This window comes from Salmo salar, chromosome ssa15 (assembly GCF_905237065.1).
Source record: "Salmo salar chromosome ssa15, Ssal_v3.1, whole genome shotgun sequence".
Lineage (NCBI taxonomy): Eukaryota > Metazoa > Chordata > Actinopteri > Salmoniformes > Salmonidae > Salmo > Salmo salar.
The window spans coordinates 78,901,473-78,919,240 of record NC_059456.1 but is presented as its reverse complement, the minus strand read 5'-3'; the positions used below and the strand labels follow the sequence as shown (position 1 = coordinate 78,919,240).

Sequence of the window (17,768 nt, the reverse complement as noted above, 5' to 3'; positions counted from 1 at the left end):
GCAGTGTTGACCCTTCTTTTTCAAGACCTCTGCAATCCGCCCTGGCATGCTGTCAATTAACTTCTGGGCCACATCCTGACTGATGGCAGCCCATTCTTGCATAATCAATGCTTGGAGTTTGTCAGAATTTGTGGGTTTTGTTTGTCCACCCGCCTCTTGAGGATTGACCACAAGTTCTCAATGGGATTAAGGTCTTGGGAGTTTGACACAGGACTGATGGTAGTGTTCACCTTGTCTTCTCCGGACAAGTTTTTTTCCGGATGCCCCAAACAATCGGAAAGGGGATTCAGAGAAAATGACTTTACCCCAGTCCTCAGCAGTCCAATCCCTGTACCTTTCCCAGAATATCAGTCTGTCCCTGATGTTTTTCCTGGAGTGAAGTGGCTTCGTTGTTGCCCTTCTTGACACCAGGCCATCCTCCAAAAAAGTATTTGCCTCACTGTGCGTGCAGGTGCACTCACACCTGCCTGCTGCCATTCCTGAGCAAGCTCTGTACTGGTGGTTCCCCGATCCAGCAGCTGAATCAACTTTAGGAGACGGTCCTGGTGCTTGCTGGACTTTCTTGGGCGCCCTGAAGCCTTCTTCGCAACAATTGAACCGCTCTCCTTGAAGTTCTTGATGATCCGACGGTTGATTTAGGTGCAATCTTACTGGCAGCAATATCCTTTCCTGTGAAGCCCTTTTTGTGCAAAGCAATGATGACAGCACGTGTTTCCTTGCAGGCAACCATGGATGACAGAGGAAGAACAATGATTCCAAGCACCACCCTCCTTTTGAAGCTTCCAGTCTGTTATTCAAACTCAATCAGCATGACAGAGATCTCCAGCCTTGTCCTCGTCAACACTCACACCTATGTTAACGAGAGAATCACTGACATGATGTCAGCTGTTCCTTTTATGGCAGGGCTGAAATGCAGTGGAAATGTTTTTGGGGGATTCAGTTCATTTGCATGGCAAAGAGGGACTTTGCAATAATTGCAATTCATCTGATCACTCTTCATAACATTCTGGAGTATGTGCAAATTGCCATCATACAAACTGAGGCAGCAGACGTTGTGAAAATGAATATGTGTCATTCTCAAAACTTTTGGCCACAACTGAATGTAAACTTCCGACTTCAACTGTATATACACACTACCGTTCAAAAGTTTGGGGTCACTTAGAAATATGCTTGTTTTCCATGAATTCAAACATAAAATGAGTTGCAAAATGAATAGGAAATATAGTCAAGATGTTGAAAAGGTTATAAATAATGTTTTTTTATTTAAATAATTGTGTCCTTCAAACTCTGTTTTCTTCAAAGAATCCTCTATTTGCAGCAATTACAGCCTTGCAGACCTTTGGCGTTCTAGTTGTCAATTTGTTGAGGTCATCTGAAGAGATTTCACCCCATGCATCCTGAAGCACCTCCCACAAGTTGGATTGGCTTGATGGGCGCTTCTTACGTACCATACGGTCAAGCTGCTCCCACAACAACTCAATATGGTTGATATCCGGTGACTATGCTGGCCACTCCAGACAGTATATTAGCTGACTGCTTCTTCCCTAAATAGTTCTTGAATAGTTTGGAGCTGTGCTTTGGGTCATTGTCCTGTTGTAGGAGGAAATTGGCTCCAATTAAGCGCCGTCCACAGGGTATGGCATGGCGTTGCAAAATGGAGTGACAGCCTTCCTTCTTCAAGATCCCTTTTACCCTGCATACATCTCTCACTTTACCACCACCAAAGCACTCCCAGACAATCACATTGCTTGACAGATGGCGTCAAGCACTCCTCCAGCATCTTTTCATTTTTTTCGGCATCTCACGAATGTTCTTCTTTGTGATCCGAACACCTCAAAATTAGATTTGTCTGTCCATAACACTTATTTATTCCCCTGTCCAGTGTCTGTGTTCTTTTGCCCATCTTAATTTTTTCCTTTTAGTGGCCAGTCTGAGATATGGCCTCTTTTTTTTTTTTTTACTCTGCCTAGAAGGCCAGCATCACAGAGTCGCCTCTTCACAGTTTTTTCCCAGGTACTATTTAATGAAGCTGCCAGTTGAGGACTTGTGAGGAGTCTGTTTCTCAAACTATACACTAATGTACTTGTCCTCTTGCTCAGTTGGCACCAGGGCCTCCCACACTTTCTATTCTGGTTAGAGCCAGTTTGCGCTGTTCTGTGAAGGGAGTAGTACACAGCGTTGTATGAGATCTTCAGTTTCTTGGAAAATTCTCGCATGGAATAGCCTTCATTTATCAGAACAAGAATAGACTGACGAGTTTCAGAAGAAAGTTCTTTGTTTCTAGACATTTTGAGCCTGTAATCGAACCCACAAATGCTGATGCCCCAGATACTCAACTAGTCCAAAGAAGGCCACTTTTATTGCTTTTTTTAAATCAGCACAATAATTTTCATCTGTACTAACATAATTGTAAAAGGGCTTTCAAATGATCAATTGGCCTTCTCAAATTATAAACTTGGATTGGCTAACAACGTGGCATTGGAACATAGGAGTGATGTTTGCTGATAATGGGCATCTCTACACCTATGTATATATTCCATTTAAAAAAAAATGCTGTTTCCAGCTACAATAGTCATTTAAAACATTAACAATGTCTACACTGTATTTCTGATCAATTTTATGTTAACCTCACTAGGGTAGGGGGCAGTATTCTCACGTCCGAATAAAAAGCGTGCCCAGAGTAAACTGCCTGCTACTCAGGCCCAGAAGCTAGGTTATGCATATTATTAGTAGATCTGGATAGAAAACACTCTAAAACTGTTTGAATGATGTCTGTGTGTATAACAGAACTCATATGGCAGGCGAAAACTTGAGAAAAAGCCAACCAGGAAGTGGGAAATCTGAGGTTGTAGTTTTGAAGTGATTGCCTATTCAATATACAGTGTCTGTGGGGTCATATTGCACTTCCTAAGGCTTCCACTAGATGTCAACAGTCTTTAGAACCTTGTTTCAGGCTTCTACTGTGAATGGGGAAAGAATAAGAGCTATTTGAACCAGGTGTCTGGCAGAATGGCATGAGTTCAGTCACGCGCACGGCCGTGAGAGCGAGCTGCGTTCCTTTTCAATTCAAATTTATTTATATAGCCCTTCGTACATCAGCTGATATCTCAAAGTGCTGTACAGAAACCCAGCCTAAAACCCCAAACAGCTTTTCATTTCTGAAGACAAAGGAATTGTCCGGTTGGAATATTATTGATGGTTTATGATAAAAACATCCTAAAGATTGATTCTATAGATCGTTTGACATGTTTCTACGAACTGTAATAGAACTTTTTTGACTTTTCGTCTGAACTTTGTGCTCGTGCATTTTGCATTTGGAATAGTGAACTGAACGTGCGAACAAAAAGGAGGTATTTGGACATAAATTATGGACTTTATCGAAACAAAACAAACATTTATTGTGGAACTGGGATTCCTGGGAGTGCATTCCGATGAAGATCATCAAAGGTATGTGAATATTTATAATGCTATTTCTGACTTTTGTTGACTCCACAACATGGTGGGTATCTGTATGGCTTGTTTTTGTGACTGAGCGCTGTACTCAGATAATTGCAAGGTGTGCTTTCGCCGTAAAGCTTTTTTGAAATCTGACACAGCGGTTGCATTAAGGAGAAGTTTATCTATAATTCTATGCATAACAGTTGTATATTTTATCAACGTTTATGATGAGTATTTCTGTAAATTGATGTGCCCATTCACTGGAAGTTTTGGAGGCAAAACATTTCTTAACATTACACGCCAATGTAATTTTTTTGGGGGGGGATATAAATATGAACTTTATCGAGCAAAACATACATGTATTGTGTAACATTGAGTCCTGGGAGTGTCATCTGAAGAAGATCGCCCCACCATTTCTCCTTCACCCAAATCCAGATAGCTGATGTTCTGAAAGAGCTGCAACATCTGGACCCATACAAATCAGCCGGGCTAGACAATCTGGACCCTTTCTTTCTAAAATTATCTACCGAAAATTGTTGCAACCCCTATTACTAGCCTGTTCAACCTCTCTTTCGTATCGTCTGAGATTCCCAAAGACTGGAAAGCTGGGTTAAAGGGGGTGACACTCTAGACCCAAACTGCTACAGACCTATATCTATCCTACTCTTTCTAAGGTCTATCCTATCCTTTCTAAGGTCTTCGAAAGCCAAGTTAACAAACAGATTACCGACCATTTCGAATCCCACCGTACCTTCTCCGCCATGCAATCTGGTTTCAGAGCTGGTCATGGGTGCACCTCAGCCACGCTCAAGGTCCTAAACGACATCATAACCGCCATTGATAAGAGACATTACTGTGCAGCCGTATTCATCGACCTGGCCAAGGCTTTCGACTCTGTCAATCACCACATTCTTATTGGCAGACTCGACAGCCTTGGTTTCTCAAATGATTGCCTCGCCTGGTTTACCAACTACTTCTCTGATAGAGTTCAGTGTGTCAAAACGGAGGGCCTGTTGTCCGGACCTCTGGCAGTCTCTATGGGTGTGCCACAGGGTTCAATTCTCGGGCCGACTCTCTTCTCTGTATACATCAATGATGTTGCTATTGCTGCTGGTGATTCTCTGATCCACCTCTACGCAGACGACACCATTCTGTATACTTCTGGCCCCTCTTTGGACACTGTGTTAACTAACCTCCAGACTAGAGGTCGACCGATTAATCGGAATGGTCGATTAATTAGGGCCGATTTCAAGTTTTCATAACAATCGGTAATCGGTATTTTTGGCCACCGATTTGCCGATTTTTTTTATTGTATATATTTTTTTTACACCTTTATTTTACTAGGCAAGTCAGATTAAGAACACATTCTAATTTACCTTGTTCAGGGGGGATTCGTTTTTGCAACCTTCGGTTACCAGTCCAACGCTCTAACCACCTGCCTTACATTGCACTCCACAAGGATTAACAGGCTGACTACTTGTTACGCGAGGGCAGCAAGAAGCAAAGGTAAGTTGCTAGCTAGCATTAGACTTATAAAAAACTATCAATCTTAACATAATCACTAGTTAACTACACATGGTTGATGATATTACTAGTTTATCTAACGTGTCCTGCGTTGCATATAATCGATGCGGTGCCTGTTAATTTTCATTGAATCACAGCCTACTTCGACAAACGGGTGTTGATTTAACAAGCGCATTTGCGAAAAAAGTACTGTCGTTGCACCAATGTACCTAACCATAAACATAAATGCCTAACAGGAATATTTAGACTTAGCCACCCGTTAGATAAAATACGGAACGGTTCCGTATGTCACTGAAAGAAAAAAAGTTTTTTGTTTTCGAGATGATAGTTTCCGGATTCGACCATATTAAGGACCTAAGGCTCGTATTTCTGTGTGTTTATTATATTATAATTAAGTCTATGATTTGATAGAGCAGTCTGACTGAGCGGTGGTAGGCAGCAGCAGGCTCGTAAGCATTCATTCAAACAGCCCTTCGCTGTGCTTCAAGCATTGCGCTGTTTATGACTTCAACCTGGGTGGGTATAATTTGTGGAACGTTCCAACAGGAATCTATTCCAAAAACTTCGTAAATAACAAGGTTTCCAAAAAACAACGCATACAAAATTGTATAGCGGCAGACTAAGATACCGGGTAGGGAGTGGTCTATTTCATTACGTTTTTCACTCATCACGTTTATTCCGAAAAATGTCTCTCCTCACATGTCTGTTTGCCTATGGACAAACATTAATAATAAGTTACGTGGTGAGTTGATGCCTATTCGGCAGCTAGTTAGCAAGGTTTGTATGCGTTGCTACTTTGTATGCGTTGTTGGTTGGCAACCTTTTACTTTACGTTTTTTGGAACAGATTCCTGTTGGAACGTTCCACAAATTATACCCACCCCTTCAAGCCTGTCAACTCCCAAGATTAGGCTGGTGTAACCGATGTGAAATGGCTAGCTAGTTAGCCGGGTGCACGCTAATAGCGTTTCAAACGTCACTCGCTCTGAGACTTGGAGTAGTTGTTTCCCTTCCTCTGCATGGGTAACGCTGCTTCGAGGGTGGCTGTTGTCGATGTGTTCCTGGTTTGAGCCCAGGTAGGAGCGAGGAGAGGGACGGAAGCTATACTGTTACACTGGCAATACTAAAGTGCCTATAAGAACATTCAATAGTCAAAGGTATATGAAATACAAATCGTATAGAGAGAAATAGTCCTATAATTCCTATAATAACTACAACCTAAAACTTCTTACCTGGGAATATTGAAGACTCATGTGAAAAGGAACCACCAGCTTTCATATGTTCCCATGTTCTGAGCAAGGCACTTAAACATTAGCTTTCTTACATGGCACATATTGCACTTTTACTTTCTTCTCCAACACTTTGTTTTGCATTATTTAAACCAAATTGAACATGTTTCATTATTTATTTGAGGCTAAATTGATTTTATTGATGTATTATATTAAGTTAAAATAAGTGTTCATTCAGTATTGTTGTAATTGTCATTATTACAAAAAATAAAATTTAAAAAATTGGCCGATTAATCGGTATCGGCTTTTTTGGCCCTCCAATAATCGGTATCGGTATTGAAAAATCATAATCGGTCGACCTCTACTCCAGACGAGCTTCAATGCCATACAACTCTCCTTCCGTGGCCTCCAACTGCTCTTAAACGCAGGTAAAACTAAATGCATGCTATTCAATCGATCACTGCCCACACCTGCTCGCCCGTCCAGCATCACTACTCTGGATGGCTCTGACTTAGAATACATGGACAACTACAAATACCTGGGTGTCTGGTTAGATTGTAAACTCTCCTTCCAGACTCATATTAAGCATCTCCAATCCAAAATTAAATCTAGAATCGGCTTCCTATATCGCAACAACGCATCCTTCACTCATGCTGCCAAACACACCCTCGTAAAACTGACCATCCTACCGATCCTCGACTTCGGTGATGTCCTCTATAAAATAGCCTCCAACACTCTACTCAACAAACTGGATGCAGTCTATCACAGTGCCATCCGTTTTGTCACCAAAGCCCCATACCATTGCGACCTGTACGCTCTCGTTGGTTGGCCCTCGGTTCATACTCGTCGCCAAACCCACTGGCTACAGGTTATCTACAAGTCTCTGCTAGGTAAAGCCCCGCCTTATCTCAGCTCACTGGTCACCATAGCAGCACCCACCCGTAGCATGCGCTCCAGCAGGTATATCTCACTGGTCACCCCCAAAGCCACTTCCTCCTTTGGTCAGTTTTCCTTCCAGTTCTCTGCTGCCAATGCCTGGAACCAACTGCAAAAATCTCTGAAGCTGGAGACTCATATTTCCCTCACTAGTTTTAAGCACCAGCTGTCAGAGCAGCTCACAGATCACTGCACCTGCCCATATGTAAACAGCCCATCTATCTACCTACCTTATCCCCATACTGTATTTATTAATTTATCTTGCTCCTTTGCACCCCAGTATCTCTACTTGCACATTCATCTTCTGCACATCTACCATTCCAGTGTTTAATTGCTATATTGTAATTACTTCGCCACCATGGCCTATTTATTGCCAACTTCATACGACACCAATCCCGTCAGCGGGACTGAGTTTGACAATAGCCAGTGAAAAATCAGAGCGCCAGATTCAAAACCACAAATCTAATCATTTCAATTTCTCAAACATAGGACTATTTTACACCATTTTATAGATACACTTCTCCTGAATTGAACCACGTTGTCCTATTTCAAAAAGGCTTTACAGTGAAAGCAAAACATTAGATTATGTTAGGAGAGTACATACACACAAATAACCACACAGCCATTTTCCAAGCAACTAGCATGCATCACAAATACCCAAAACACAGCTAAATGAAGCACTAACCTTTGACGATCTTCATCAGATGACACTCCTAGGACATCATGTTACACAATACATGCATTTTTTGTTAGATAAAGTTCATATTTATATCTAAAAACAGCATTTCACATTGGCGCGTGACGTTCAGAAAATATTTTCCCTCATACTGCCGGTGAAGCAGCACAACAATTTACAAAAATACTCGTCATAAACGTTGATAAAATATTAAACTGTCATTCAAAGAATTATAGATGAACATCTCCTTTATGCAAACGCTTTGAAAGATGTCAAAAAAGCTTCACTAGGAAAGCACACTTTGCAATAATCTGAGTTCTGCGTTCAGAAAAATACACTAGGCAATACAGATACCCGCCATTTGAGTCATCTAAAATCATAAATTGCATTAGAAATATTCACTTACCTTTGATGATCTTCATCAGAAGGCACTTCCAGGGATCCCAGGTCCACAATAAATGTTGTTTTGTTCGATAAACTCCATAATTTATGTCCAAATAGCTCCTTCGTGTTAGCTACTCAAAATGTAGGAAGCGCGCGGAAAATGTCACGACGAAAAGTAAAAAAAAAAGTTATATTTACATTCGTTCAAACATGTCAAACGTTGTAAAGCATCAATCTTTAGGCCCTTTATAACGTGAAACTTCAGTAATATTCCAACCGGACGATTCCATTGTCTTGAAAAATGTTTTGGAACACAGCTTCCTCTCGTGTGAATGCGCGCCAATGAACTGATGTCCTTCCCTGGTTCAACAACTTCCCCACCTTCTTGTTCGGTCTCTGTTCATCATAGAAGCCTCAAACAACTTTCTAAAGACTGTTGACATCTAGTGGAAGCCTTAGGAAGTGCAAAATGATTACTAAGTCACTGTGTGTTCGATAGGCAATGACTTGAAAAGAGCCAACACATCAGATTTCCACTTCCTGGTAGGATTTCTCAGGTTTTTGTCTGCCATATGAGTTCTGTTAAACTCACAGACATCATTCAAACAGTTTTAGAAACTTCAGAGTGTTTTCTATCCAAATCTACTAATAATATGCATATCCTAGCTTCTGAGTTTGAGTAGGAGGCAGTTTAATATGGGCACATATTTTTTCCGAAATTGACATTACTGCCCCCTATGTGATTGGTGTCGTAAGAGTTAACTTACCTCATTTGCACTCACTGTATATAGACTTTTTGTTTTCTTTTGTTCTACTGTATTATTGACTGTATGTTTTGTTTATTCCATGTGTAACTCTGTGTTGTTGTATGTGTCGAATTGCTACGCTTTATCTTGGCCAGGTCGCAGTTGCAAATGAGAACTTGTTCTCAACTAGCCTACCTGGTTAAATAAAGGTGAAATAAAAATTAATAAAATAAAAAGGTTAGTGATTAATTTTAGCTGTATTTCTGTTTTTTGTGATGCCTCTCCTTGCTTGGAAAATGGCTGTGTGGTTTTTGTTGTCTAGGTGCTGTCCTAACAATCTAATGGTATGCTTTCGCCGTAAAGCCTTTTTGAAATGGGACACTGTGGTTGGATTAACGAGAAGTGTATCTTTAAAATGGTGTATAATACTTGTATGTGTGAGAAATTTGAATTATGAGATTTTTGTTGTTTTGAATTTGGCGCTCTGCTATTTCACTGGCTGTTGGCCAGTGGGACGCCCACATACCCCAGAGAGGTTAATTTAAAATCTTTCAAAAACAAGGACATTTCTAAGTGACTGCAAACTTTTGAAGGGTAGTGTATATAAAACAGTGGACTGCATTTTGACTTCACCCTTTGCCAAAGTTTCAAAAAAATTGCAATGTTTAGGAGTGTAAGGATAAGAGCGAATTGAGTTATTGCACATGTGCACTTCACAGAGTAGGTGTTCCCTAACAGAAATATTCAAATAAAATGCTAGAACGCGCCAATCGGATTGCACTAGCTCGTGCTTGGCACTGCCTACCTCCTTGCTTGTTCTGCCCACTATGATTAATTTGTTCCCATTGGAAACGACAGGCTCTCATCCATCTCGGGTTAGTTGTAAAAATCTTTGGTGCGAGCATCAAACAAACAAAGGATATCAAAGAAGAAAAGAAAGTGGATACATTTATTCTCATGAAGAGTGTAGTAAATGGCACTGGATTAAGAATAGTCCTTAGTTGCTGCTAATGAGAAGCACAAAGCAAGTACATTTCAAAAGACATTGGAAGTCATTATAGCCTGCTGATGTGTGTAGTAGCAGCCGGCAACAATGGATTTGGTTTCGGGTTACCTCTGGTCATGGAGCTTTTAGGCTCACTTTTCACTGCTTTGCTGCTCTAATGATAGAAGCCAAATCCCTGAGCTCTTACTATGAATTAGTCCCCAAGTAAACAACTGTTTTGAAAAGAGGGCTCATAAAGAAAATGGGCTCATAAACAAGCAGTGATCAGTTGTAGAACAATCTAAGCCAATGTCCTGGGTGCCACTGCCAACAATTCATGAACTACTTAAGGGCCCAAGCCATCTCAATCATTAAAAAGTCAGTGCAGCTTGTGAAGTTGGGGTGTCTTTCTTATTTTCTGGGTGATTTAAATATTGACTGGCTATCATCAAGCTGCCCACTCAGGAAAAAAACGTCAAACCGTAACCAGTGGATGCAAACCTGGATCAGGTTGTCAGTCAACCTACCAGCACAGGAATTAAATCACGCGGCAATGTAAAATGCTGTTTTTGGATATAAATATGAACTTGATCGAACAAAAAAATGGAGGTATTGTGTAACATGATGTCCTAGGAGTGTCATCTGATGAAGATCGTCAAAGGTTAGTGCATAATTTTAGCTGGTTTTCTGTTTTTTTGTGACGCCTGTCCTTGCTCGGAAAATGGCTGTGTGGTTTTTCTTGTGTTGGAACTGTCCTAACATAATCTAACTTTATGCTTTCGCCGTAAAGCCTTTTTGAAATCGGACAATGTGGTTACATTAAGGAGACGTGTATCTTTAAAATGGTGTAAAATAGTCGTATGTTTGAGAACTTTGAATTATAACATTTTGTGGTTTTGAATTTGGCGCTCTGATTTTTCACTGGCTGTTGAATAGTGTGAACCGTGGGTGGGACCTCCCCAAGAGAGGTTAAGAAAATGACAGTAAAGACTGTTAAATCCCCTTGGATTGATGAGGAATTGAAAAATTGTGTTGTTGAGAGGGATGAGGCAAAATGTATGGTATTTAAGTCTGGCAGCTCAACTGATTGGCAAACGTACTGTAAATTAAGAAATCGTGTGACTGAACTAAATAAAAAGAAACTACACTTTGCAACAAAGATAAATTACAGTTGAAGTCGGGAGTTTACATACACTAAGTTTGGAGCCATTAAAACTTATTTTCAACCACTCCACAAATTTCTTGTTAACAAACTGTCGTTTTGGCAAGTCGGTTAGGACATCTACTTTGTGCATGACGTAATTTTTCCAACAATTGTTTACAGACAGATTATTTCACTTATAATTCACTACATCACAATTCCAGTGGGTCAGAAGTTTACATACATTAAGTTGACTGTGCCTTTAAATAGCTTGGAAAATTCCAGAAAATGTCATGGCTTTAGAAGCTTCTGATAGCCTAATTGACATAATTTGAGTGAATTGGAGGTGTACCTGTGGATGTATTTCAAGGCCTACCTTCAAACTCAGTGCCTCTTTGCTTGACATCATGGGAAAAGCAAAATAAATCAGCCAAGACCTCAGAAAAACAATTGTAGACCCCCATAAGTCTGGTTCATCCTTGGGAGCAATTTCCAAACGCCTGAAAGTACCACGTTCATCGGTACAAACAATAGTACGCAAATATAAACACCATGGGACCACGCAGCAGTCATACCGCTCAGGAATGAGACGTGTTCTGTCTCCTAGAGATGAACGTACTTGGTGCAAATAGTGCAAATCAATCCCAGAACAACAGCAAAAGATCTTGTGAAGATGCTGGAGGAAACAGGTACAAAAGCATCTATATCCACAGTAAAACGAGTCCTATATCGACATAACCTGAAAGGCCGCTCAGCAAGGAAGGTAGGCCTTGAAATACATTCACAGGTACACCTCCAATTGACTCATATTATGTCAATTAGCCTATCAGAAGCTTCTAAAGCCATGACATTTTATGGAATTTTCCAAGCTGTTTAAAGGCACAGACAACTTAGTGTATGTAAACTTCTGACCCACTGGAATTGTGATACAGTGAAATAATCTGTCTGTAAACAATTGTTGGATAAATGACTTGTGTCATGTACAAAGTAGATGTCCTAACCGACTTGCCAAAACTATAGTTTGATAACAAGACATTTGTGGAGTGGTTGAAAAACGAGTTTTAATGACTCCAACCTAATTGTATGGAAGCTTCCGACTTCAACTGTACACGCACACACACAATATCATACGCACTATACATACACATGGATTTAGTACTGTAGAAATGAAGTAGTGCCTGAGGGAACACAGTGTGTTGTGAAATCTGGGAATGTATTGTAATGTTTTTAAAATTGTATAAACTGCCTAAATGTTGCTGGACCCCAGGAAGAGTAGCTGTTGCTTTGGCAGCACCTAATGAGGACCCATAATAAATACAAATACAAATATGTAACCTATGGATTAGGGGTAGTGCATATTAAAAAGAGAGATATGACAACTCGCTGATGCTGTTCGCTGGGAGCATAAAATTACTTACAGTAGACAAACAGACATATGATCATATCTAATAATCATAATGTATTGTACTAAGAAACTGATGAGCCGGCAAACGGACTCCCTCTCCCTACCTAATTCCACCTTCCAACGTCGTGCCTCATATTTATGGTAACGGCTAAATTAAGTAAAAGGCTTAAAAATGCTGAAAGGTAATATCATTGACAATTCCATTGAAAGTGCAGGAGGGTTTGTCAATATTAATTTTCCTGAGCCCAAAGAAGCGTCCCGACTGGTGGGTCATTTATCCACAGAGCTTGAATCATGCACTCCACAGCAAAATCGACCACGATCCGACGCCCAGGACAAAGAGCTATGGTCTTGACCTTTGACCCCTAAAAGCCAACCAACCCCCCCCCCCCCAAAAAAGAACATTGCATGAACATCTCTGGCCAATGTCCATCAGATTCCCAGCTTCAGCATCAAAATGGATTCTATGAACATCAATGCATATAAAACAGATATACTGTAGAGGCCCTGTTGGGACTGATTAGGCTTTTGCGTTTACATATGGTATTGAACAGATTTGAGAGACATTGCTGGGGATTTTCAATACAGTATTACAACACTAATTAACTAGTATTTACATCAAAAACAACATGCGCCACAAACGTCACTCACCTTTTTTCTTCAGGAAAACCTTTCTGGTTTCCAGTGGACTTTGACGGACTTTATGGTTCTGTAAAAATTTCACAGCTGTGGCTATCTGTGGAAGACAAAGAAAGAATGTAGAAAAGGTTGGATTTCAACTTCAAGAATACAAAGATGATCCATCTTATTGTTGTATACAACAGCAAACAAACATTCTCACTCAGTCTAGACAGAAGTGGTAGCCTACATTTGTTAAAACTCAGACATGGTATAAATTGATTTGTTTGAAAGTCACTTCTGAAAACTTTCCTGCATCGAGTATTAAGACCACCTGACCACTTTCCAGATAATTCCGGAGAATGACCAAATCAGCTGTTATAAAATTAGCCCATCAAAGAGTGCTGGACAAATGGAGTATGGAACTTAATTCGCTATCATCCTCTTACAAGACAAACTTCCAGTCTTAAGTGCGTGGGGGGAAGAAAATCTATACTTAATGCAGAGGTGATCATTTGTATCTAATAACTTAAGAATCCTTGGCTGAAAACTTCTGTAATTCTTCCAGTTAAAAACGCACCATGATCAAATCACTAAAGCCTAAATGTTGTAATGACTCGAGACGTTAATGCACTAGAAGGTTAAATGGCATCAGAACATCAGTAGTTTCAAGTGCATGGCATTCATCAATTCTATTATGTTTTCCTTCGAGATGCACCTTCATTTCCCCCACTCCAGTTTGCTTTTCCAAGAATTAGAGGGAAAAAAACATCCTTAAATGCTATTAAAACATATATTTGAAGTGGGCGCCTTGAAGTGGTGCCTCTTAAAACAGATAAACATTAAATAACATGGAGAACGGGGGAAACACACACTGGCAAGGAAGGCTTGGATGACTTGTTATCTCACCTGTGGTCCCCTGTGATTCAATTGTAAAAGTCATCCCTCTAATAGGTTAAAAGGTTTTGATTACCCTTCCTTTTCTTGGAGTGTTGAAAGAAAAAAAGTGATTGAGTACACTGCCAGTGGGTAATTCATTTTGGGTAATGTATTGCATATACTAAAGACCTGTTTCAATCCAAAATAATTACATTTTTTAAACTCATCTAAAAGGGGCAGCTATGGCAGGGAAGCAGTCTAAAAAGCCATATTATTATTCTGTGACAAAACACAGTGTGGTAGGTGTGAGGTGGTGGTGTGGGTGTGATGAAAACGTACTACTCCTCAACATCTAAGTTTTGCCTCGTGAAATACATACAAACTCAAATGATACGGATCTATTATCAGCCTTAGACATCTGTATTGTATGTCAGAGAGGTTGAGAAATCTTTGAAAACATGACCATTATTGTTTAGTTATTCCTACAGTGGCATAACATGACTTGTTATAAAATACTAAGTTTAAAATGGGGCCAAGTTGTATCATTTTATCAAAGGAGTAGACAAACCGTTCAGAAATATTTATTATCCATTTATTCACCATAACATTAGCATGACCTTTGATGTACACAAGGGTTACACAAGGGGTGTGGAAATTCCTGGATCTCTATATGCTGATGGCTTATTAAAGTCAGTCACCCGGAACCTTCATTGTGACAAGCAGATTAAACCATTTGCATGGTGAACCACCGACTGATGTTTGAGGAGAACATATATCTGTTTGATAACAAGATGGAAATATTCTGGCTTTTAGGATTCTGAAAGATCATTTACTGATTCAGTGAGTGAAAAGGCTATAAAATGTGCAGTTAATTTATTCCAGGACAATAGGTAATGAATGAAAACTAGAAAAGAATGGATAAAATATTGCTAATAAACTGAGGCTAATAAGGCTATAGCACCGCATTAATTGTAGTGACTGAAAGATTGAGATGTGAGAGGAAAATAACCTAAATGTGGAAGAATATGCAAAAAAAATGTACATTGTACAATTGACAAGTATCTTGTCATCTATGTTAAAACAAGAATGTTGTAATCTACAGTATGTGTTGACATAATTGTTTTTTTTTCTTGTACAAAATGTCCATTTTAGTAAAATGGTTGCAGTATATCTTCAGGGAGGGTAAAAGTGCTGTTCTTAGCAGATGACATAGCTGGTTTGCACAAGTTCCACCCAGACATCTCAATCAATTATAACCACATTGCACAGATTTCAGTCTTGTCTTGTTATTGACTTATAGATCATCCCTGCTATAGTGTACGGTAGCACATAATTGGGCTTTTAAGGGGTGGGCTGTATGTTAGTACAAGGCACATTTGGTTTGGCAGGATAAATATCAATTGAAATTAAAATGGTGGGTGTGTCTGGCTTTTCCGAATACCGGTAAATACCTTTTGGTTAGTTGAACAATCATTTTCTAATGCTTCTTGTAAAGCTAAAATTGCTAATGCACCAAAGTGCTCCATGTACTGACCAATAATCTTTACAAATGAGATAACCAATAAAGTGTCAGGTACAGCCGAAAAAGAGGCGAAAACTCAATCATAGGAAGAGATGAACACTAACCAATGTGCTTTAAGAGAGTGAAGTTGATGAGCGGACAAGATTACAGCATCATTATTGAGTTTGAATTGGCACTTTTTTTTTACCTTAAATCTTTACTTTAACATTTTGAAAAATGTCTAGCAAACCTAATTATGTTTGAACTAACCAGTAGAATGTTTTTTTTCTCACTAGTAACAGCATTGAAGAAAAATGTTGGTATAAACCTATGAAAATTTACCAATGCACCATTATCAGATACATTTAAAAAAAATAAAACCCTTGGAAAATACTGACTAACTGGCTGGGAGGGCACTGTGTTTTATTTAGTAATTTCCTTTTTGCTGGTGGAGGTTTTTTTTAATGTTTAACTGTATGAATATATGAAACCATAAACGATAAAAGGGATGCGTTGCTTAGAAATGCTGCCATACAATGGCCATATTGAAAAATAGGATTTCCTGAGTGACTATGTTTAGAGGTCAACCAGGTTTCAAGAGTTTTCATTTCACTTTTTAGTTTTCCAAAAGAAAAAGCACTCTTACAAAAGCTAAGAAGTGTAAGAAACTTAACACAGAAAACTTAAGGGATCAATGTTACAAAAGTAGAAGTGGAAGTGTGTGAAGATTGAGTAAGAATTGTCATATAAAATGAACAGGAACAGATTGTTTCCAAACTGATGGTAGTCTATACTAAAGCTATATCATACCCATGAAGGCACAGATGCAAAGTGAGGGAGGTGCTGAATTAATTTCATTATCAAAGTAAGACCACCCATAATGCGAACTTCGATAGCAACAATTCCACAGGTCGTTGCTGTAAATGAGAATGTGTTCCTAGTCAATTTACCAGGTTAAACAAATATTAAAAAATATAAATAAAAAAACATTGTCACTGAGCGCTACTGTAGCTTGCTAATGTTAAAGGACCATCGTATCAAATCACATTTTATTTGTCACATGCTTCGTAAACAACAGGTATAGACTAACAGTGAAATGCTTACTTACTTTTCCAACAATGCAGAGTTAAAGATTAAAAAATAAATTTAAAAAAAACATTGAAATAGGGACACGTGGAAAAAATACACAGTGAATAACGAATAAGAAAAATTAGTAAAATTAACATGGTTATATACAGGGAGTACCAGTACCAGATAGTCCTGAATCACAGCACCAGATAGTCCAGAATGAATCGTGAATAATGATGAGTGAGAAAGTTAAATGCACAAATATCTTACCCCATGCTAACCTCTCACCATTACAATAACAGGGGAGGTTAGCATTTTTGGAGGGGTATGGCATGTGTGTCTAACTTTCTCACTCATCATTATTCACGATTCATTCAGGACTATCCGTAATCATGGTAGCATCCACATGACTATAGAAGTGTTTAGAAACATATTATTCTTATTTACAATAAAAATTACACCAAAATGACAATACATTATTTACCATTAATTTCTATTGGGCAGTTAGCCTAGTGGTTAGAGCATTGGGCCAGTAACCGAAAGGTTGCTGGATCGAATCCCTGAGCTGACAAGGTAAAAATATGTCATTCTGCCCCTGAGCAAGGCAGTTAAACCACTGTTCCCCGGACGCCGAAGAAGTGGATGTAGATTAAGGCAGCCCGATTAAGGCAGCGGAAGACACATTTCAGTTGAAGTCTGTTGTACAACTGACTAGGTATCCCCCTTTCCTTAAATGGGCACAAAATAATCTGAAACACAACCAAAACAAACAGCAAATGCATCCAACAAGTTTGTAAAGTCACAATCTTGATGTAATTATTCCGTGCTAGGAATATGGGACCGAATACTAAACTTTTGACTACTTTAATACACAAGTGAATTTGTGCCAATTCTTTTGGTCTTTTAAAAATGGGGGGGACTATGTACAAAATGTGCTGTAATTTCTAAACAGTTCACCCGATATGGATGAAAATACCCTCTTGGGCTGGGCTGTATACCATATTTTACTATACACTGGTATTAATGCATGGACCGGTTTGGGTTTTTACATTATCTTGAATAACAGTATTTGAATGTTTGGTTTTTTAAATGTGATACTCCGTGTGTAACTTACATTTTTATAGTTAACTCCACTACTTGAGTCATCTCTCTCAGCTCCCTCTCTCCATGCTGCTTTCCACACAGACCTAGCCCGTCACTCAAGGAGCACATTTGTTGTTACTTGACCACAAGACACTT

The 17,768-nt window shown here is 39.3% G+C and overlaps 1 protein-coding gene across 1 annotated transcript in view; it reads right to left on the bottom strand.

Moving 5' to 3' along the window:
• Positions 1–17,768, bottom strand: part of pex14 (peroxisomal biogenesis factor 14) — a 115,378-nt gene that overhangs the window by 54,177 nt on the left and 43,433 nt on the right. The window contains exon 3 of the mRNA XM_014145823.2: positions 13,115–13,199. Within this exon, the coding sequence (XP_014001298.1) occupies positions 13,115–13,199 (85 nt within the window). The remainder of the gene's footprint in view (positions 1–13,114; positions 13,200–17,768) is intronic.